General features: G+C 48.5%; 1 protein-coding gene across 2 annotated transcripts in view; it reads left to right on the forward strand.

The window, feature by feature from the left end:
• LOC134945567 (N-acetylglucosamine-6-phosphate deacetylase-like) overlaps window positions 1–22628 on the forward strand; it is a 36587-nt gene extending 13959 nt beyond the window's left edge. Inside the window, exons 4-11 of one of the 2 annotated variants that reach the window (XM_063934933.1) lie at window positions 6146–6200; window positions 8282–8494; window positions 9373–9461; window positions 9601–9745; window positions 10568–10675; window positions 11176–11244; window positions 21002–21103; window positions 21713–22628. In XM_063934933.1, coding sequence (XP_063791003.1) covers window positions 6146–6200; window positions 8282–8494; window positions 9373–9461; window positions 9601–9745; window positions 10568–10675; window positions 11176–11244; window positions 21002–21103; window positions 21713–21798 — 867 coding nt within the window. In that variant the 3' untranslated portion in view covers window positions 21799–22628. The remainder of the gene's footprint in view (window positions 1–6145; window positions 6201–8281; window positions 8495–9372; window positions 9462–9600; window positions 9746–10567; window positions 10676–11175; window positions 11245–21001; window positions 21104–21712) is intronic. The other variant, XM_063934934.1, reaches the window with a different exon arrangement.
• The last annotated feature ends 645 nt before the right edge of the window (window positions 22629–23273 follow it).

The following is a 23273-nucleotide window of genomic DNA, read 5'->3' on the forward strand; positions in this document are numbered from 1 at the left end:
AAGACAAAATGCTCATTCTACTATAACATTAATGCTGATGCTGTTTAAAATGAGGGGTGTGTCAGCCGAAATTCCTCTGGTTACTTATAAGAAAAACTGTGGAGTCATCCATTTTTTCCTTAGGGTTTGATTCAAGCTGCTAATGATGGTTAACAGTTTGCAAAGTGTCATGTGATCGCCATGGTAACCACAGTCACTTGACATATGTCTGGGAAGAATGGCTTTGGAACATTCATAACAAAACCTGGCCCCCTTTGTCCTCTTCCATCTCATGACCACCAAGGAGGTTCCTGAGTGGCTTAGGCCAAGACATCCAGGGAATAAGTAGAACCCAAGGGCCTGATTCAGAGGGGAAGGCTGCTGCGTCTGCTCTTGCGTTTGTTGGCGAAGTTGCAAGAGCGATAATATGCTAATGCTGGTCTCTGCCTCCTCCTAGTGTACAAGCGTGCGCCTAAGTGTGCAAGCTCTGAACGCCCACTATCCGCGTCTCTGCACACTAATACCACTGGTTATTCTGGACAATGCATCACTTGCGCACCAGCACTTGCTTCATCCGTGCTTGCACCAGCTTTATCGCAGCGGCAGTTTCTCCTACTGAGCATGGCCTCTGCATGCTCAGTAGGAGAACGCAGCCGCTTTCCCTGACACGCCCATCACACACCCACAAGATGGACTTTCCAAGTGTCCCTGTGCTGCCCCATCTCTGATTCTGTCCGTCCCGGTGGCAGCAGCACGTTTGAAGATACACTGTGTGTAGCGTGTGCGCCGTTGTGATTTTTGGAATTTTTCACACATAATCACTGAAATACGTGAACATGGGCTCCAGGGTCGGACTGGCCCACAGGGGTACCAGGGAAACCACCGGTAGGCCCCACTGCCTGAGTGACCACTCCTTCCTCTAGGGATCAGGTTCCAGACTGTGCACTTGTATTACACTGCACTAAACTATTGTGTATTTCAGGCCTCTATGGAGGCTGACCACACCCCCTTTGTAAGCTGGTCACACCCCTAAGTATGGGCCCCTATCACTGCATTCCCCCGGTGGGTCCTTCATGCCCCAGTCCGACACTGATGGGCTCTGAATCAGGCCCTAGATGTGTCCAGGAGAGGAGCCATATATTGGCAACCATATAAATGTGCCCATGTTCTTGATTTACAAAGAGAACACTAAATTATAGTACAATCTCCTGTAAAAATCAGCTTCTTATACAAGAATAAAACCTCTTATACAGTATATTATATTCCACCTTTTGTAATGATATTTTCCATGCCAGCAGATAACTTCCGCCACCGGCACCCTAGCTATGGGCGTATGTGGTCTTCCCACAATGTTCAGCCTAGACTGTATATCATCACCGGGATCACTGGTGGCTCTATCACTGGGGTACGCACCACTAACATAGACTGTATATCATCACCGGGATCACTGGTGGCTCTATCACTGGGGTACACACCCCTAACGTAGACTCTATACCATCACCGGGATCACTGGTGGCTCTATCACTTGGGTACACACCACTAATGTAGACTGTATATCATCACCGGGATCACTTGTGGCTCTATCACTGGGGTACGCACCACTAACGTAGACTGTATATCATCACCGGGATCACTGGTGGCTCTATCCCTGGGGTACGCACCACTAACGTAGACTGTATACCATCACTGGGATCACTGATGGCTCTATCACTGGGGTACACACCACTAACGTAGACTGTATACCATCACCGGGATCACTGGTGGCTCTATCACTGGGGTAGGTACCACTAACATAGACTGTATATCATCACCGAGATCACTGGTGGCTCTATCACTGGGGTACACACCCCTAACGTAGACTGTATATCATCACCGGGATCACTGGTGGCTCTATCACTGGGGTACGCACCACTAACGTAGACTGTATACCATCACCGGGATCACTGGTGGCTCTATCACTGGGGTACGCACCACTAACGTAGACTGTATACCATCACCGGGATCACTGATGGCTCTATCACTGGGGTACACACCCCTAACATAGACTGTATATCATCACCGGGATCACTGGTGGCTCTATCACTGGGGTAGGTACCACTAACATAGACTGTATACCATCACCGGGATCACTGGTGGCTCTATCACTGGGGTACACACCCCTAACGTAGACTGTTGCAGACAGGAAATGATCCCCCCTACATCCCGCTTCTCACTATAGGGATGACCCTGGGTGCTGGGGACAGTGTAAGTTCTACCAGCTGTCCAAGGTGGTCTCTGTGCAGTTATATAGATGCCTGTCATTAGGCAATGGAATTAACCCTGGCTTTGGTTAATGCTGTTCTGCAGCCCCCCAAGTTCCTTGCCCCTTCCTCTGCACCTGCATTACTTCTGCTGGAATATATTGGTGACCTTTGGATTATGGACCTGGACCTGGCAGCCATCCTGTGGCTTAGTGACTTTTTGGCTATTTTGACCTTTGATCCTGGAGCACTTGCCAGTAACTGGGGTGCGGGCGTCTGATTTGGCTTCTCTCACTGTCAGTCACTTTGCTTACATTACGTTTTGACCTATTCCTTTGTATGAATGAATTGGTGTGTGCAGTGCTTAAAGTGGTCCTAGAGAGGTGGTGGAACTCACCCCTCCCCCCCACCTCCCCACGGCGCGGCGCAAAAAGGGTTGTGGTCTCCAAAAGAAAGGGGTGTGGTCACACAACAGTAATAATGCCCACAGTAGTAGCACCCCGTAATACACATAATGAACACCATAGTAGCGCTTTTTATACAATGCCCAACAGTAGTAGTGCTCATTATGCACTGTCCACTGTACTGGTAGTGCCCCTTATATAGACCCCATAGTAGTGGTGCCCCTTATGCAATGCCCACAATAGTAGTGCCCCTTATGTCCCTAGGAGTGATGCCCCTTATGAAGTGCCCCTTTTACAATGCCCTCATTAATAGGGCCCCCAGTAGTAATGCCCTTAATGGTAATGCCCGTGTGTAGTATTGCCCCCAGTAGTAATGTTGCCTGCAGTAATGCCCTCAGTCGTTTAGCCCCCTGTAGTTTAGCCCTAGTAGTTATGCCCCCAGTGGTAATGCCCTGCAGTTATGACCCCAGTAGTTTACCCCCCCCCCCTTTAGTTTAGCCTCCCAGTGGTAATGCCCTCATGTAGTTTGCCCCATGTAGTTTAGCCTCCCGGTGGTAATGCCCCCAGTAGTTTGCCTGCTTGTAGTTTAGCCGCCAGTAGTAATGCCCCCCTGTAGTTTGCCCCCTTGTAGTTTAGTCCTTGTAGTTATGCCTCCCTTATAGTTTAGCCCCCAGTAGTTTGGCCCCTGTAGTTATGTCCCCAGTAGTTTAGCCCCCCTGTAGTTTAGCCCCCAAGTAGTAATGCCCCTGTAGTTACACCGCCAGTAGTAATGCCCTCCTGTAGTTAGCCCCTTTGTAGTTAGCCCCCTTATAGCTTGCCCCCTTGTAGTTGGCCCCCAGTAATAATGTCCCTCAGTAGATGTCCCCCAGTAGTAATGCCCCTCAGTAGTTTGCCCCCAGTAATGCCCCTTGTAAATGCCCCCCCCAGTAGTAATGTCCCCCCGTAGTTTGCCCCCAGTAGATGCCCCCTCAGTAGTAATGTCCCCCCAGTAGATGCGCCGCTGCACTAAGGAAGAAAACAAAAAACACACCATACTCACCGAGCCCCGCTCCCGCTTCCAGACCGCTGCAGTCTTCCTCTCTTGGCGTCCGCTCCTCAGCACTATGAGAGAGACGTCATGACTGACGTCTCTTCCATAGCGCACGCCGCACAGTGACAGTGCCGGAAGCCGGAGTTCAGTACTTAGCTCCTGCCTCCAGCTTTCGGTGTAGAGGAGAGACGGGCGCCCGCTGGTAACATAATCTCAGCGGGCGCCCGTCATCTCCCTGTGCGGTGCTGTGGACACATCGGGTTATGTGAGCCGGAGGAGGCGGAACTGCGTTCCGTCTCCAAGTGGAACTGACGGAACGCAGTTCCGCCCCGTTCTGGCTCACTTTATCCCCTGGACCGTGTGTGATAAATGTACATGATCTCTGCAGGGCTCACACTTGGACAGCGGCTATTTCCCTACATTGTAATACACGATTACTATTTATTTGCTGACTGGAACAGATAGGAATAAAGCTGGGACTGCGGCATGTGGGAAAGCCTGGGCGCCCTGTCACTCACTAGCCGCTCCTGTAGCAGTAATCACGGCTCCCTGTAGTCCACTATGGGGGACATTTTACTAAGAGTAGAGAAGTGAGCCAGTGGAGAAGTTGCCCCATAAACCAATCAGCAGCTCTATAATTTTATAGTATGCAAATTATAGATGTTACTTCAGTGCTGATTGGTTGCCATGGGCAACTTCTCCACTGGCTCACTTCTTCGCTCTTATCACTGCTTAGTAAATGTCCCCCCTAAGTGTCCTTCTATTCATGCTGTAGGAATTGTCCTGCAGAACTCTTCTAGCCGAGAACTATTCCCACGTACAGTATTAGAGCCTGTGCTATGTGTGGGACTTTCTGTAACGTTGACATCTTGGGACTGGGAAAGTCACGATATATTGTGCTTGCGTATTCCCTGTGCATGCTTGGATGTATGTGCACTCCTGACCTGAGTCATACACGTGTGTGCGGGGCCTATAGGACTCGTTATTAGCCCTCACTAAGTTGGTGGAGAGCAGTAAAACCACATAATTATTCCTCACACGGGTGTGGTATGCTTGACCGGCGGTCAGCATAGTGATGCTGGGATCCCGGCAGCGAAATCCCGGCACGGGGGGCGAGCAAGCGCAACAAGCCCCTTGCGGGCTCGGTGGTGACCTGCGGTCACGACGGGTTCTATTCCCACTCTATGGGTGTCGTGGACACGAGTGGGAATAGTCCCTGTTGGTTGTCATGCCGACTGTCGGGATTGTGAGGGGGCGGGATGTAGGGGGAGGTTATGTGACCGTCTGTTTCCTGAATGCTAGTCACATGAATACATCCCCCTCACACACGGCAATATAAATACAGTACACACACCGAATGTGGTCATCTTTTATTTAAAAACAAAAACAAAAAACACTCCGTATATATTGGGCCTCATTCCGAGTTGATCGCTCGCTAGCTGCTTTTAGCAGCAGTGCACACGCTAGGCCGCCGCCCTCTGGGAGTGTATCTTAGCTTAGCAGAAGTGCGAACGAAAGATTAACAGAACTGCGCGTTAAAAATTTCATGCCGTTTCTGAGTAGCTCCAGACCTACTCCTATCTTGCGATGACTGCAGTCTGTTTAGTTCCTGGTTTGACGTCACAAACACGCCCTGCGTTCGGCCAGCCACTCCCCCGTTTCTCCAGCCACTCCTGCGTTTTTGCCTGGCACACCTACTTTTTTTTCAGCACACTCCCTGAAAATGCAGAGGTGCCGCCCAGAAACACCCACTTCCTGTCAATCATACTACGAACACTGGAGCGACTGAAAAGCGTCGCTCGAGCTTGGGTAAAACTACCAAGTTTTGTGTGAAAGTACTTAGCGCATGCGCGCTGCGTACCATGCGCATGCGCAGAATTGACGCTTTTTCACTTGATCGCTGCGCTGCGAAAAACGTCAGCGAGCGAACAACTCTGAATGAGGGCCATTATCTAAAAGTCACATTCTTAAAATCTTGAAATATAGCTGGGACATTACATAGGCTGAAAGGCATCACTAAGTAGTCACAGTGACCAGTGTTACCTCTTTGATCCTGATCAAATCCCTGAATCCTATAAAGTCAGTTTTAGAGAATACTGTGGCTCCCAAATTTGCTCAAACAACTCTCAGATTAATTGAAGATGCTCCATGTTACCTCAGCCCAGGGCCTCTCTAACATCCAGTGGTAATGCTGCAGGTGAGTCTGAATGTTACTATACACACAGATCCCCTGTAGCTATTGGTGATGCTGTCTTTTTCTGGTGTCTTCTTTTGGCTTTTTACGTATCTAAAGAATCTCCTAAAATACATTTATAAATAACAAGCGTCATGCTTATTGCATGGAATGAGAGAGTCATTTATAAATAACATGCATCGTGCTCATTATTGAACGGTGTACTATAATAACATCTTCCAGGACAAAAAGTATAAATGACAAAGCTGGGAAAAGGCCAGAAATGTTTAGACCAAACTCCTTTTTGTTTCTCTGACAGGTGCTGCCTCAGATATCTGTGACGGATGGTGGGCCGCACGGAGCCGGAGTGTTGGGTAATGACTAACAGATTATACCCTCTCCACTTCTTCTTTTCTACATACTGTAGGTCATGCCTGACAATGCTCATCATCCACAGATAGTGGAGGGTCACCCAGCTTCTGCTTACTGGAGAGACTGGCCTTTCCCCATACACAGGAAGTCTCCTCAGCCTCTCTCAGATAGATAATGGACGGTCACCCAGCTTCTGCTTACAGGAGAGGCGGGCCTTTCCCTATACACAGGAGGTCTCCTCAACCCCTCTCAGACAGATAATGGAGGGTCACCCAGCTTCTGCTTACAGGAGAGATGAGCCTTTCCCTATACACAGGAGGTCTCCTCAGCCTCTCTCAGACAGATAATGGAGGGTCACCCAGCTTCTGCTTACAGGAGAGGCGACCCTTTCCCTATACACAGGAGGTCTCCTCAGCCTCTCTCAGATAGATAATGGAGGGTCACCCAGCTTCTGCTTACAGGAGATGCGAGCCTTTCCCTATACACAGGAGGTCTCCTCAGCCTCTCTCAGACAGATAATGGAGGGTCACCCAGCTTCTGCTTACAGGAGAGGCGGGCCTTTCCCTATACACAGGAGGTCTCCTCAGCCTCTCTCAGACAGATAATGGAGGGTCACCCAGCTTCTGCTTACAGGAGAGACGGGCCTTTCCCCATACACAGGAAGTCTCCTCAGCCTCTCTCAGATCGATATGGACGGTCACCCAGCTTCTGCTTACAGGAGAGGCGAGCCTTTCCCTATACACAGGAGGTCTCCTCAGCCTCTCTCAGACAGATAATGGAGGGTCACCCAGCTTCTGCTTACTGGAGAGACGGGCCTTTCCCCATACACAGGAAGTCTCCTCAGCCTCTCTCAGATCGATATGGACGGTCACCCAGCTTCTGCTTACAGGAGAGGCGAGCCTTTCCCTATACACAGGAGGTCTCCTCAGCCTCTCTCAGACAGATAATGGAGGGTCACCCAGCTTCTGCTTACAGGAGAGGCAGGCCTTTTCCTATACACAGGAGGTCTCCTCGGACTCTCTCAGACAGATAATGGAGGGTGACTCCGCTTCTGCTTACAGGAGAGGCGGGCCTTTCCCTATTCACAGGAGGTCTCCTCAGCCTCTCTCAGACAGATAATGGAGGGTGACTCCGCTTCTGCTTACAGGAGAGGCGGGCCTTTCCCTATACACAGTCAGCTTCTCTCAGACACGTAGTGGGGGGGTCACATGGCTTCTGCTTACAGGAGAGACAGGTCTTCCCCCTATACACAGGAGGTCTCCTCAGCTTCTCTCAGACAGATTATGGAGGGGCATTTGGCTTTTGCTTACAGGAGAGATGGGCCTTCGCTATACACAGGAGGTCTCCTCAGCTTCTCTCAGATAATTGGTGGAGGGTCACTCAGCTTCTGCATACAGGAGAGATAGGCCCAGAGACGGAACTGCCATTAGTGCAGCAGGTGCATTGCACCAGGCCCCTGAGGACTAAGGGGTCCACCTCTACCCATACCAGCAATGAGTTATTCCCTGGCCCCTCCGAAGTCCATTTTGAGCAATGTTGGGTGATTGGCCCAGTGCAGACAGCAGGGTGGGCCCCACTGCCTGAGGGACCTGTACCTTATCATAGGGAGGCGGGGCTGACCTTGTGTGTGCTGGACTGATAGAGGAGTCCTGCCACCTACTGTATCAGCGATGATCACAGCCTCAAATTAACAGATAGCTTTACATTATTTCTGATTCACTGCTGGCAGCTCACAACCGGAGTAACTGGTCCTGTCAGAGACTGTCTGACCGAGTGCCAAGCAGAGGAAAGCACGAGGGGCGGGGGCACTGTCACAGATAACAGGCCACTGTGTTCCTGCCCCCACCGAGGTACATGCTCCCTATTCACCACACCACACAAGACATTGTGCTTGTTCTCCTCTCACCCACTGATTCCCCATCACCCTCTGCGTACCATTGCCTTCTGTTGTCACCCTCTGTCGACCTGTCTCCCCCTGCCTTATGCGGTCACCCTTTACCTCAGGGCAGCACTAGATGTACCTGTACACAGAATCACTGACGTTTCTTAGTCTCTCTAATCCCTGTTCCTCCTCTGGCTGCAGGTGTCCACCTGGAGGGTCCGTACATCAGCGCAGAGAAGAAGGGAGCCCACCCTGAGCATTGTCTGCGCTCTTTCAGTGAGAAGGGTTTCTCCGAGCTCCTGGACACCTATGGGACGTTGGAAGGAGTCAGCATTGTCACACTCGCCCCTGAGATGGGTCGGAGCCAGGAGGTGATCACAGAACTGGTGCGGCGCGGGATATGTGTCTCCTTAGGTGTGTGCACACTTCTGTCCTGTAGCCCATGGGGACAGTAATGTCATACTCGTTCATAATGACCAGTGGTGAATTTCTCAGTAGGCAGATGCCTAGGGGTGACACTTGTTGGGTGACACCTTGTGGCTTGTTGCAGTATTGTCAGCCTGAAATTTCCCTACAAAATATTTCACTGTACTGTAAATATTTCACTGTACTGTACCATACACCACCTTGAGTGGAGTGTAAATGGGTAGGACATGCACAGACTGCCCCTGATATCTGTCCTACTGTGCTTAGTGAGTATGTGTGTGTGTGTGTGTGTGTGTATGTATATATATATATATATATATATATATATATATATATATATATATATATATATATATATATAATCAATGCATACAGGGTCCCTGGCACTCCGGTCTTACGTATTTCTTGCTCCGGTGCCCTCCCCGCAGATCAGCATCTGTAAATATCTCCTTTCTAATGGGCGGCACTCAGAGACTTATACCAAACGGATTAAGTAAAAAAAAAAGACCCCACCGGTCTTTTAGAGTAAAATGAAGTCTTCTAGTTCAGAACCTTTTCTTATTCTTATAATACATAATGGTGGCTTATAACCAAACAATGAAAATAATACAGTTGGGCAGAAGGGGGAGGCCATTACTGTTGTGCCTTGGGGGCGCCCCGATTCCTAAATCTGCCCCTGATAATAACAATGACTTTTTTCAGTTTTAATTAACCTCTGATAGATGTCCTCATAAACAGTTGCTCTAATTGCTGCAAATAGCCCCTCCTGGCACGCTGGGGTCCCTGCGACTTAGCCATAGCTGATATTGAGAAGAGAGGACTTCTTTGCTGACATAGCCGTGGTATAACGTCCTCTCTGTCCACAGGGCACTCAGTGGCCAATCTGTCTCAGGCTGAAGACGCCGTAAGCTGCGGTGCCTCGTTTATTACGCACCTCTTCAACGCCATGCTGCCGGTACGTGAGTCTCGGCAGCCAATCTCCTGCCATTGGGACACTCTCTACCTGTACCGTCTGCTGCTGTCACCTAGACTTCTATACCGTGTGCCTGTGTCTGATAATACACTAACCATACACCCTGACCCATCCGCTGCAGTTCCACCACCGCGACCCTGGCATTGTGGGGCTACTGACGAGTGATCGCATCCCAGCCGGAAGGACGGTTTATTATGGGATGATTGCAGACGGAATCCACACCAATCCCGCCGCACTTCGGATAGGCCATCGTGCCCACCCCAATGGTGAGTGTCACTGGCGTGGGTAGGGGGGGGCATGGCTGGGGCTCGGCTTTACCCCGAGAAACGTGGATCAAAAGACAACAAAGCCCTTCTATTGTAACCACGTGTTATACCGCGCAGCTTGTAGACTGTGATAAGGTTTATATGGGTTGGGTACGGGTGACCGTTGTGTTCGGGATCCCGGTGATCAGCATACCGACGCTGGGATCCCGGCCACCAGAATGCCGACAGGGGGAGCACATAGAAGCCCCTTGCGGGCTCGGTAGCTTGCTGCGCTCGCCACAGGTTCTATTAGGGGTAGGGTTAGTTTAGTTCAGCGCCTCTGTCAGGATTATGGCAGTTGGGATTCTGGGGTTGGCATTCTGACTGCTGGCATCCTGTACCCAACCCACATGACCAACAACCCGCAGCCGGTATATCTTCCTCAGTCACAATGGGTTTTTTGTTAATGTACTGTGTTCCAAATCCTAAATGAGAGAACTCCAATCCCAATCATTCTGGATAACCCCCTTCCCCCTCCCCCAGTATAATCTTCTGTGGTTGTCAGGAATGTGATAGACTGTATGAGACGGGGAAGTTCTGAGCCGTACGGATAGGTCACATACTGCTATATCTATATGTATGGCGTTCCACCTCCAAAGTCCTGCACTTGCCCTGTGTTCTGGTATCCGGGGGGGAGGAGGGCATTTGTCTCCCATAACTACCCGTTTCCATGCCAGTCAGACTCCTCTACATTGTGCCACCTCCTCTCTTGTCTTACTGCATGGGGCACATTCCCACCCATAAGTAGACCCCTGTCATGGTGTATCTTGTTGTGTGTTCCAGGCCTGGTGCTAGTGACAGATGCCATCACGGCCATGGGCCTTGGGCCCGGGAGACACACTCTGGGTCAGCAGGAAATACTCATTGATGGGTATAACGCATACGTGGCTGGTAAGTGGAAAAGTGTCAGTCTGTATATGAGTAGCTGCGTATTTGCTGTTGTTTATTAGTGCAAGGGTCGGCAATCTGTGGGACTACACTTACCAGCATGCCTCGCAACAGTTTTAGCAAAACTGCAGTGTAGCATTCTTGAATGGGTAGTAACGCAGGTTGCCTACCCCTGTATTAGAGTACATTGTGTCTTGTAACACAGCGGTGCTGAGCGCCAGGTTCAGCCTCCATGGAATCCTCATCCTATCATGTTACATTTTCAGTAGTGTATGGTAACAGGTATCACAGCGGTTATTCCATAACATTCATGAAATACATTAAATGGCTCCTGGTAATACCAGCATGTGGCAGAGCAGTAGAGGTAGGACACACATCTGGTTAGTGTGGTACAAATGTTCTTAGGAAAAGGTCTGAATGCCGGAGCCGGCTACAGATATAATATTCTGTGTGTACCAACTGAGATTTCTGCACAGTGACCTGTGCCCCCTCACCCATACCAGGTACTTGTACGCTGGCGGGCAGCATAGCTACCATGGAGACATGTGTAAAGCACTTCCATGAAGCCACAGGTGAGTAACCTATAACACTTCATCATTGTCACCAACCTGTCGCTCTCCCCTCCCCTTCATCTGTCACCAACCTGTCACTCCCCTCATCTCTGTCCCGTCACTCTCCCCTTCCCTTTATCACTGTCACCAACCTGTCGCTCTTCCCTCCCCTTTGTCCCATCACTCTCCCCTATCTTTCATCTCTGTCACCATCCTGTTATTGTCACTGACCCATCACTCTCCCCTCTCCTTATCATTGTCACCATCCTGTCACTGTCACCAACTCATGACTGTCCCCTCCCCTCTGTCCCATCATTCTTCTCGCCCCTTCATCTCCATCACAATCCTGTCACTCTCCCCTCCATTCCATTACTCTCCTGTCCCTCTCCTCTTCCCTCACGGTCACCATCCTGCAGATTATAATCATGACCAGCCCTGTCCCCTTTGGCTAACCAAGTCTGTGGCCTAATCCTACACAGATCCATATTTCTTCTTCATCCACTAGGGGTCACAGGAGTACTCTTGGAATATGGCCGGAGCTTTAGCAGGGATAGGCACAATTAAATATTTCAATTAGTAACCCTCTTCCCCCTCCATACTCCAAAGATGCCTCAGTGGTTTTTTGTGTCTTACAGGGCAAGGGACATTTGAGGGATCTCCAAAGTTTACTTCAATTTTTCAAAATACTTTTTTTGTTGTTACATCCCAGTCTGTGTGTGCTGCTGATAGTAGCAAAGGCTTGTCGGCGCTCAGGAGAGGAGCCCCGCCATAGACCTTAATCAGCGTTTGCTGATTTCAACCTCGGCTGCAAAAGGAGCTGGATAGTGCTTATTTGAGAAGTCCAGTCGTAGCCTCCACATCCCACAGAGGTAAGGAGCGGGAGGGCCAGCTCACGCTGCCACCGCTCAATTGGGGCTGTTTTGGTGTGTTGGGGAAGTTATAATAACTGTATAAATGCTCCCCAGCGCCCAGCCGCGGACAGCTTCCTCTACTGCCGCTGGGCGCCGTCACCGCTCCCCAGCTCTCTGCAGCACTGCGCCTGCCCGCCCTTCTGCTTACGGCTGTGGTCAGCTTCCTCTGCTGCCGCTGGCTGCCGTCACCGCTCCCCGGCTCTCAGCCGCAGCTCTTCCCGCTCCACTGATCCGGATGCGGTCAGCTTCCCCTGCTGCCGTTGGCCGCTGCCTGCGCTCACACATGATGGGGAGGGAGGACAGCTAGCTGGGGCTAACGGCCAGCACGCGTCTCACATGCAGAGGGTGGTGAGGGATAATTAATGGCGGTCCCTGATGATTCCCCACAATATAAGAGGAGAATTTGGATATGCCAACAGTGTTATGTGTATAAGTCTAATGTGTACTGTATATGTTTATAGAACATGATGACTCCATTTTAAAATTACTTCCTGTTTCTTCTTGCAGGAGTTTGGTGTCGTACAACACACGGCCACTGGAGGGGGCAAGGGTGTTAGTAGGAATTCAGTGAAACACATATTTAACAGATCTTAGTGTGTACCAAGGGGGTGATTCCGAGTTGTTCGCTCGCTAGCTGCTTTTAGCAGCAATGCACACGCAAAGCCGCCGCCCTCTGGGAGTGTATCTTAGCTTAGCAGAATTGCGAATGAAAGATTAGCAGAATTGCGAATAGAAATTTTTCTTAGCAGTTTCTGAGTAGCTCCAGACCTACTCACAAATAGCGATCAGTTCAGTCAGTTTCGTTCCTGGTTTGACGTCACACACACGCCCAGCGTTTGCCCAGCCACTCCCCTGTTTCTCCAGACACTCCCGCGTTTTTCCCTGAAACGCCTGCATTTTTCCGCACACTCCCAGAAAATGGCCAGTTTCCGCCCAGAAACACCCACTTCCTGTCAATCACACTACGATCACTTCAACGATGAAAAATCTTCGTTCGGGCGTGAGTAAATCTACTAAGTTTTGTGTTAAAATACTAACCGCATGCGCACTGCGAACCATGCGCATGCGCATTTTTGCCTTAATCACTCCGTAGCGAAAATCGGCAACGAGCGAACAACTCGGAATGACCCCCCAAGTGCGGTGCACTTCTGGCTTTTACACACTTTAGTTCAATTTTGTACTGAGTCGTGGGGACTTGTTTCACTGTATACTTGTCTGTCTGTGTGCATTATAAGTAAAACTAATGCAAAATCAAAGAAGCAGCTTGTCTGCGATGTCTGTGATAGTGTGTTACGTGATGGAATTTCCGCTTGCACAGTGTTTCTTGCAAATTCGGGTCCAGATAAGGACCTCTGCCCTGATCCTCCTTGGGTGATGATGGCAGGTGTCATGGCTGATTTGAGATCAGAGTTGTCCAGTGCACGCAAAGACCGTGAGGCAGCTAAGTCTGATTCATGGTTAATGCCGTCTAAGCAGCCAGAGTGGGCTCAGGATATTTCTAGAACTTTGCAGGGTTTACAACAGTTCATGTATAGTGCGATTCCTAAAAGTAGTCCTCATTTGTCTCATACTTTACCGGTTCCAGCGGTGTGGCATTATGATGATTCAATGCCAGACCTGATAACTCAGGAGGAAGAGGAGTAAGGGGAATTGGGCCAGGAGTCAGATAGTAAGGTCACTGATAGCCCGAGCACTGATTATCTCATCAGGGCAGTATGCCAGATACTAGATTTTACTGAGACTGAGGAGCCTCTGTCAAAGGATGAAGTTTTATTTGCTAAAAAACAGAGGGCGACTGTGTGTTTTCCTTATTCAGATTCTCTTAATAAGCAGTTAACGGAAACATGGAAAAATCCAGATAAACTGTTTTCTATGCCCAGGCGGTTTCTGTCTAACTACCCGTTCCCAGAGTCTATGACAACTAAATGGGAAAATCCTATTAGTGCATGGGTGCAGGATACTGGCGTCGCTTCTCTCCATTGGGTATTTATACAATGCTACTTCCCCGGCTTGTCTCCCCTGCAGGTGTTGCTGAGTGGGAGCCTGGCCCGGTTCCTTCCTCCTCTTCTATATCAAGCCATGAAGGTGTGGCAGGCACTAAGAATTCTTTTGAAATTTGATGGATTGGACCCGGACACCCCCCTCTGGTACTCTAAATGGCTCCCTGAACTATGGCCCTCATTCCGAGTTGTTCGCTCGGTATTTTTCATCGCATCGCAGTGAAAATCCGCTTAGTACGCATGCGCAATGTTCGCACTGCGACTGCGCCAAGTAACTTTACTATGAAGAAAGTATTTTTACTCACGGCTTTTTCTTCGCTCCGGCGATCGTAATGTGATTGACAGGAAATGGGTGTTACTGGGCGGATACACGGCGTTTCAGGGGCGTGTGGCTGAAAACGCTACCGTTTCCGGAAAAAACGCAGGAGTGGCCGGGGAAACGGTGGGAGTGCCTGGGCGAACGCTGGGTGTGTTTGTGACGTCAACCAGGAACGACAAGCACTGAAATGATCGCACAGGCAGAGTAAGTCTGGAGCTACTCTGAAACTGCTAACTCGTTTGTAATCGCAATATTGCGCGTACGTCGGTCGCAATTTTAAGAAGCTAAGATTCACTCCCAGTAGGCGGCGGCTTAGCGTGTGTAACTCTGCTACATTCGCCTTGCGAGCGAACAACTCGGAATGAGGGCCTATATGCGCTCGAGGGAAGGGAGGTTTGGGCCCCTAAATCAGTAGTTTCCATAAATCACCTCTATACGGATAATACACTTAAATCCTTCCAACAACTAAAAGATGAGTTTGATCTACCTAACTCCTATTTTTTTAGATACCTCCAACTCAGGCATGCTTTGCAGTCCCAATTCGCCACTCCCCCCCCCTAAGATCATACCATATTTCCATTAAGACCTTTGTAAGTATGCTGGGTCGAGTTAAGATGATTTCCCATGGTTATGGTTATCTACTCGCCAAACTGCATACAGACCCTTTGACACGTCTCCGTGTCAAATGGGAGGAGGACTTGGGCCCCATAGATGAGGAGAACTGGGCCCTTGCTTTGGAAACTCCGAGCAGGTTTACCAAATCCATCAGGTATCAACAAATACAATACTTCCTTTTGCATAGAATATATATGACCCCGGCCGGACTGGCTAGACTCGGGACGGGCCGTGCGGGTGGCTGCCCTAAGTGTGGGATAACTGCAGGTACTTTTTGGCACCTTATTTGGGACTGTCCGAAGTTGCGGGCTTTCTGGTCGGGGGTCGGGTCGATTCTGGGGAACACGGGGGTGGACGAGGCCATGCTTACTCCGCAATTTTGCATCCTGGGAATGGGAGGATCTGATTTTGTATCTAGTCCACAGGGCCTCTATGCCCGCAACATCTGTGCAATGGCGAAGGTGAGCATTGCGAGGCTATGGATGGCCCCCAAGGGCCCTACACTCCCCGCTTTTAAGGCACTAATAAACGACACTGTCTTCAAGGAACGATACATTTATATGAAACATAATGCCTCCGCTAAATTTGACAGAATTTGGTCTCCATGGCTTGACTCCATATACTCCTTGCCAGACCCTATAACTTAGTGGCGCCAGGGTTGCTAATGGGTCCTGGATTTGCTGATATATGATTTTTCTAGGGCTATAGGCTTCCCTCTCACCCAATGGGTTGTGTATGAGAGGATGGCTCTACGCCCAGCTAGACAGGGTAGGATATAGAGTGCTAATATCCCCCAATGTGTCCTCTTCCCCCTATTTTTTTGTTGTTGTTTCTTCGTTTTTCTTTTTTTGGGTTTTCTGTGTTTGGTTTCTGTTTGATATTTCCTCTTTGAGGGGATTTACTCGGACAAGTTGTCCGTAAGTGTTTTAATTGGGGAGAAAAACCAAAACTAAGTATAATGAAATTTCTTGAGTACTAGTGTGCACGGATTATGCAAGATTTTGGTATAAATAAATGTACATACCTAGGCGCCTCTCAACGTATGACATAGTATCATATTAAGCCGAAAATGAATGATGTTTCCCGATGTTGACATGTCATTATGTGTATGGTATGTTCCTGATATGCATTATCTGTGTGCAAACTAATCTCCTTCGAAATAAAAATACTTTATTTAAAAAAAAAATGGGAAAATCCACCACCAGTGGATTCCTCAGTTTCCAAACTTTCAAAGAAGTTAACCATTCCAGTCCCAGCTGCAACAACATTTAAAGATCCGTCAGAGCGGAAGCTAGAAGCTATGCTAAAGTCCATGTGTACAGCAGTAGGAGTGTTGCTTAGACCTGCTTTAGTTGGAGTTTGGGTTAACAAGGCTGTAGTTGCATGGGCAAAACAGCTCAAGTTAGGCCTACAACAGGATCTTTCCACAGTCCAGCTTATACTTCTGACTGATCACATTTGTGAATCGGCTGAGTATTTAGGTATGGCTTTTATGGACGTTGGGCAGGTTAGTTCTCGACTTTCAGCTTCACTAATTGTGGCCCGATGGGCGCTTTGGTTGCATTCTTGGCAGGCCGGGGCTGAATCAAAACGAGGAATCGAAGCATTGCCTTATACTGGTGATATGTTATTTGGTCCTGAATTGGACATATGGATTTCTCAGGCTACTGGGGGAAAGTCTATTTTCCTATCGTTGCCCACACCAGTTCCTAAAAGAAAATGCGCTGGACCAGCGTTCAAATCTTTTAGACCTCAGTCCTTTTAAGGACGTGCTCTAGGAACAACAGTACAGAGTAGAAATGGTAGAGGACGTGGTTTTCAACAAACCACTAACCGCCATGAGGACACAAGACCGCTGACAAGCCAGTGGCATGACCGGCTTCCAGCCCATCTCGGATCTTCAGTTGTGGGAGCATGCCATCAAATGTTTCATTTGGCGTGGTTTCAGACATCCACAGATGGGTGGATCCGCAATTCAGTGTTCAAAGGTTACAAAATAGAGTTCGATTGCCTACCGCCAATGCAATTTTTCAAGAAAGGGCTGCCGGTGTCAGCAGACAAAACGGCAGTTCTGCACACCGCTGTTCAGTCTCTAGTAGATTCAGCAGTTTTAATTCAAGTACCAGTACACCAACAAGGTCTAGGGTTTTATTACAATCTTTTTGTAGTACCAAAGCCGGACGGCTCAGTCAGACCGATATTGAACCTAAAGGGGCTCAATCAGTACGTCACTTAATACAGATTCAAGATGGAATCCCTGTGGTCAGTGTTTGTAGGTTTAGAACCAGGGGAATTCACGAATTCGCTGGATCTCAAGGATGCGTACTTACACATTCCAATTTGGCTACCGTATCAGGCGTACTTAAGGTTTGCAGTATAACAAACCCATTATCAATTTCAGGCATTACTGTTTGGCCTCTCATCAGTGCCTCGGGTATTCACGAAAGTGATGTCTGTGATGATTGCTCATCTCAGGTCTCTGGGAGTGATAATAGTTCTGTACTTAGACAACCTACTCATCAAGGCTTCATCTCAACAATTACTCCTTCAGAATGCCTTACTGATGTACAATGTACTGGTTCGGCACGGTTGGATTGTCAACTTCAAAAAATCAAGCCTGGTTCCATCTCAAAGAATTACATTTCTAGGAATGATTCTGGATATGGTGTATCAACAAGTTTACCTGCCAGAACAGAAAGCACAAAGTATTTGTCATCTGGTACAGTTAGTGCTCAAACCACGGACAGTCTTGGTGCACTTGTGCATTCGACTGTTAGGAAAGATGGTGGCGTCTTTCGAAACAACCCAGTTCGGAAGATTTCACTCACGCCCTTTTCAACTGGATCTTCTCGCACAGCGGTCAGGCTGCAAATACATCAGATGGTGCGGTTGTCTCCAAGGGCCAGAGTATCACTACTCTGGTTGGTCCACATACAAAATCTCACCACAGGAAAAAGGTTCGGAGTCTGGAATTGGATAATTCTGATGATGGACGCAAGCCTCAGAGGTTGGGGAGCAGTGGTCCTACATTATCAGCTTCAGGGTCTATGGTCAGACCAAGAAAGATTACTGTCAATAAATGTCCTGGAACTCAGTGCAATTTACAACGCTCTGCGACCGTCAGTTCACATACTCCAGTCTTAGACTGTTCAAGTTCAGTCAGACAACGCGACGGCAGTCGCATACATCAACCGACAAGGAGGGACTCGAAGTCGCATGGCCATGCGAGAAGTTGCTCGAATCCTGAATTGGGCCGAGCAAGGGATATTATCGGCAGTATTCATTGGAGTGGACAACTGGGAAGCAGATTATCTCAGTCGTCAGGATTTTCATCCAGGAGAATGGGCCTTGCATCCAAAAGTGTTCCAAATGTTAGTCCAGCGGTGGGGTTACCCACAGGTGGATCTAATGGCATTTCGCCAAAATCATCAGACACCCAATTATGTGTCCAGAACAAGAGATCCAAAGCCAGTGGCAGTGGATGCTCTCACGATAGCGTGGGCGTACAGCTTCGTGTATCTATTTCCACCATTTCCGCTGCTTCCTCGGTTGCTAAAGTGGATCAAAAGAGAGTCCACGACCGTCATACTAGTGGCGCCTCATTGGAGAACGTGGTTCTCGGATCTCTGCGGTCTACTCGCAGACGATCCGTGGCCACTTCCGCTACGTCCAGACCTTCTGCAACAGGGTCAGTTTCTTTACCCCAATTTAGCGCGGCTGAATTTGACGTGGGTGGCTGTTAAAACCGATCTCTTAAGACAAGAGGGCATCCAGAGTCGGTTATACCAACCATGTTACGTCCTAGGAAACCAGTTAAAGCAGCTCATTATTACAGAATTTGACAAGTTTATATTGGTTGGTGTGAAGCTCAGAAGTTTCCGACATCTCCTTTCAAGTTATACCGTCTTTTGTTATCTTTACGGACTAGGTTAGATGGAGGTAGGGAGGCCAATCTCGGGATCCTCCAATCCCGGGATTCACAGGATTAGATTGCATATGTGCAGTGAGTGAGGGTGGGTGTAAGTAATACTTTTACTATTAGGCTGGCGGCAGCCATGGACACATGCTGAACGCGGCGGCGGCATTTCAAATGTAGTGCAGCCCGCCAGCCAATCAGGGAAGCGGCCACAGCAGCGGATCCTGATGGGCTGCCGGACTGCCCATTCTGACTGGCTGGTGGCCAGCGCTACAATTTAAAAGGCCACCGGCACGTTCAGCGTGTGTCCATGGCTGCCGCCCGCCTAATTGTAAGTAGTTTTACTTAAACCCACCCTCCCTCGCTGCAGTGCTCCCTACAGCCTCCCTCCCGTGCCACTACCTAAACCCACCCTCAGCGCTGCTCCCTACAGCTTCCCTCCCGCGCCGCTTCCTACACTACACCCACCCTCCAGCGCTGCTCCCTACAGCCTCCCTGCTCCCTACACCCTTCTCCACTGCCCTCCACTGATCTCTACTGCAATCCCGGGAATCCCAGGATTGATCTTTTTTTAATCCCAAATCCCGGGATTGAAATAACGGCCCGGGATTGGCCTCCCTAGATGGAGAACTACGTTTAGCTACACTAAAGGTCCAGGTCTCTGCTTTATATCAATTTTCTTTCAAAGGCGTTTGGCCCTTTTGCCAACAGTTCACACTTTCCTGCAAGGTGTCCTCAGAGAACAACCTCCGTTTATACCACCTACAGCGTCATGGGACTTGAATCTAGTTTTGGATTTTTTGCAGTCTTCACTTTTTGAACAAGTGGATTTTAAGTTTCTAACTTGGAAAACAGTGTTTCTCCAAGCCTTAGCTTCAGTAAGGCGTGTTTCAGTGTTAGGTGCCTTGTCATACAAACCACTGTATCTGGTGTTTCATGATGATAGAGCGGAACTTCGGACGAATCCCGCTTTTCTACCAAAGGTAGTGTCATCTTTTCACATCAATCAACCAATCATAGTTCCTGTTTTTTTCAGAAGGTTCAGAATCTCCAGCTTCTTTGGATGTGGTACGCGCACTCCGCGTTTATGTAGCCCGAACGTCTACAGTACGGAAAACGGATACATTGTTTGTTCTCTATGATGCAGTCAAAATAGGGTGGCAAGTTTCCAAACAGATCTTGGCTAGATGGATTAAGCTGACCATTCGTCAGGCTTACTTTCATGCTAGTCTACTACTGCCTGTATCTATTTCAGCACATTCCACGCGTTCTGTGGGAACGTCATGGGTGGCAGGTCGTGGACCTTCCACAACGCAACTTTGCCGTGCAGCCACATGGTCTATGTTTGTGCGCTTTTACAAGTTTGATATGTTTGCGGCATCAGCATCTAGCTTTGGCCGTCTAGTGTTACAGGTGCCAACAAGCTCTCCCGCCCAAGGGGAAATTTTTTGTACATCCCAAGAGTACTCCACTGACCCCTAGTGGATGAAAAAGAAAATAGGATTTTGGTACTTTCCAGATAAAGCCCTTTTCTTTGAATCCACAGGGGGCACTGGATGCCCACCCAGAGCAGTTTCACCTGGCTTGTGGTAATTTTAGTAACGCTTATGGAACACATTACCACAGACTTTTTGGAATGTTAAGGTGATTGTTATCTGTTGTCATGTCAACTTTCTATTTGTTTATTCTTCTCTTTCGCTCCTGTTCGACTCAGTAAAAAACACTGAAGCATCTTGGGAGTTTGGAGGGGGTGGAGGGTTACTCATTTTAAATATTTAATTGTGCCTATCACTGCTAATGGCTTGTCCATATCCCAAGAGTACTCCAGCTCCCCCTGTGGATCAAAGAAAAGGATTTATCTGGTAAGTACCAAAATCCTATTTTCCAGGATGTAAGTTGATAAGTTCCCATGTGTGGCCAGCTGTAGTCTGTCTGTATGTATGTGATATACAGCTCCTCACTATATTACCAGGAGTCTGTGCAGGGTAATACAGCGGCCTCCTGTGTCTCCTGGCAGGTTGTACCGTGGAAGAGGCTCTAGAAGCTGCGTCTCTTCATCCAGCAAAAGTCCTTGGCCTACAGCACCGCAAGGGAACTCTGGATTTCGGTTCAGATGCAGGTAGAACATTCACGTGAGATGACGCAGACCAGATCTATGATAGTAAATGTGGTATTGAGGGGTATATATGTCTGTATGTGTGGGATGGAGTATAGAATGTTATTTGCCCGGATTTTCCTATTTTCTGTAGATGAGTTGGCTGAACATCTCTAGTCTGGTTTCTCCTGGGGACTGAATGGTGATTGCAGGATGGGGGAGCAGGCTTGTGTTTCCGGTGCCTCACTGGGCCAGCAGCCAGGAGATGCTACTTTCCCCATGTGGGCATTGCAAACAGGCTATGGGGAGATGTATCAAACCTTTGAGAGAGAGTGAAGAAGGTGCTCATAGAAACCAATCGGCTTCTGTCATTCTATAGACTGTCGGATAAATGATAGCTGGAGTTTTTTGGTTGTTATGGGCCACCTCTCTACTTTATATACTCTCAAAAATTTAATTCATCTTCCCTTATAGGAAACTTTTTTTTTTTTTTTTTTTTTTTTTTTTATCTTTCTGTTTTCTTTTACATTTTAGCTTAAACCCTACACTGAGCCCAAAAGTCACCGGCAGCTGGATAGGGCTAGTAACAGACTTTTTTTCTCTTTTAATTTATACTTTTTCCTTCGTGTACAGATTTCGTGCTGCTGGATGACAATCTGGATGTGAAAGCAACCTACATAGCAGGCCAGGGTGTATGGATTTCCTTGGCTGTGTCCTAAAATGTGACAGTGTGATGACTTAACCTGGGATCAGCACCATAGCACCTCCCCTGCCACTGTGCCTTATACTAGCTGCTATTGGTGCATGACCTTATATTGGCCACAAGATGTCGCCAGAGTGCTGGTTACACCAGTGATGCCAAATGCCTGGCCCTCATTTCTCTTTATCAAACCCATTTACTTTCTGTAACAAGAAGGGTATTGCGGCTAATTCACTAGGAGCTAGTGTCGTCACAGAGTCCGTGCAATACTTTGTGCTAGCATTGTCCATCGAGGGGTTAACCATCACTGGTTTCAGTCTTGCGTGCGCAAATTAAAGGAGCACGCACAATACAGCAAAACAATTGGTTACTGTATTCACCATCGGAATTCCCCCATTGTTTCTAACAACAATGACCATTGGGAGGAAGCCATCGATGGTCAGTGTGAATCATAGTTTGTGCAGTGAGCGGCTGAAGCATGGCTGCCTTCTTTCTCCATAAGTGCCAGACGCAGGCTATTCTGATGTTACTTCATTATGTTGGGTTCTCTACACTCCTTCTATAGTGGTAGCATTTTGCTGGGAGCTATATGAACATTTGCACATGTATTACACATAGGACGGGATGTAATTAATTCTTTTAAAGGGGCAATCATGAACAAGACGTGGTTTAGCCTTGTACACGATTGCCCCTTTAAAAAAAAAAGCAGGCTTCATCATATATCGGCTATAGAGTTCTCCAAAGCCCAAATGCAGTCAGTCAGCAGATATATAGAGAGCTTAGAACATTGTATTTTGTAAAATCATGTATAACACATTAAGAAAAATAAAATTGTCACTATAAATGACACCATTTTAGTACCATTTCATAAGCTGTACGTCATCGCATATTGTCATGCTAGGTTCTGCTGCATTGCGCTAACTATATAAATAATTAATATTACAGCATATAACCATGGGGCTAATTCAGACCTGATTGCTGCTGTGCGTTTTCGCACGTGCGATCAGGCCTGAACTGCGCATGCATATGCACCACAATGCGCAGGCGAGACAGTCCGCAGCGGCGGGGAGCACCGGGCAGCTACAGGACGGTGCAAAAAATCCAATCGCACCGGCGATTGTAAGAAGATTGACAAGAAGAGCGCGTTTGTGGGTGGCAACTGACCGTTTCTAGGGAGTGTCCGGAAAAACGCAGGAGGGACCCGGCGTTTTGTGGGAGGATTCGTGACGTCAACTCTGGCCCCGATCGTCGCAGCGGCTGAGTAAGTCCTGCGCTGTGCAGAGACTGCACAAACTGCTGCTTGTGCAGCTCTCCTGCACATGCAATCACACACCTACACAGACACTTCCCCCTCCCCCTGTAGGCGGCGACTACCTGATCGCAGGGATACAAAAAACGCACCCTAGCGATCAGGTCTGAATTACCCCCCATATCCATATATTATAGGAGTAATAAGACACATGGATATATACCGACCGGTCCGCTCCTCATTCC

Source organism: Pseudophryne corroboree, chromosome 7 (assembly GCF_028390025.1).
Source record: "Pseudophryne corroboree isolate aPseCor3 chromosome 7, aPseCor3.hap2, whole genome shotgun sequence".
NCBI classification, from domain to species: Eukaryota; Metazoa; Chordata; class Amphibia; order Anura; family Myobatrachidae; genus Pseudophryne; species Pseudophryne corroboree.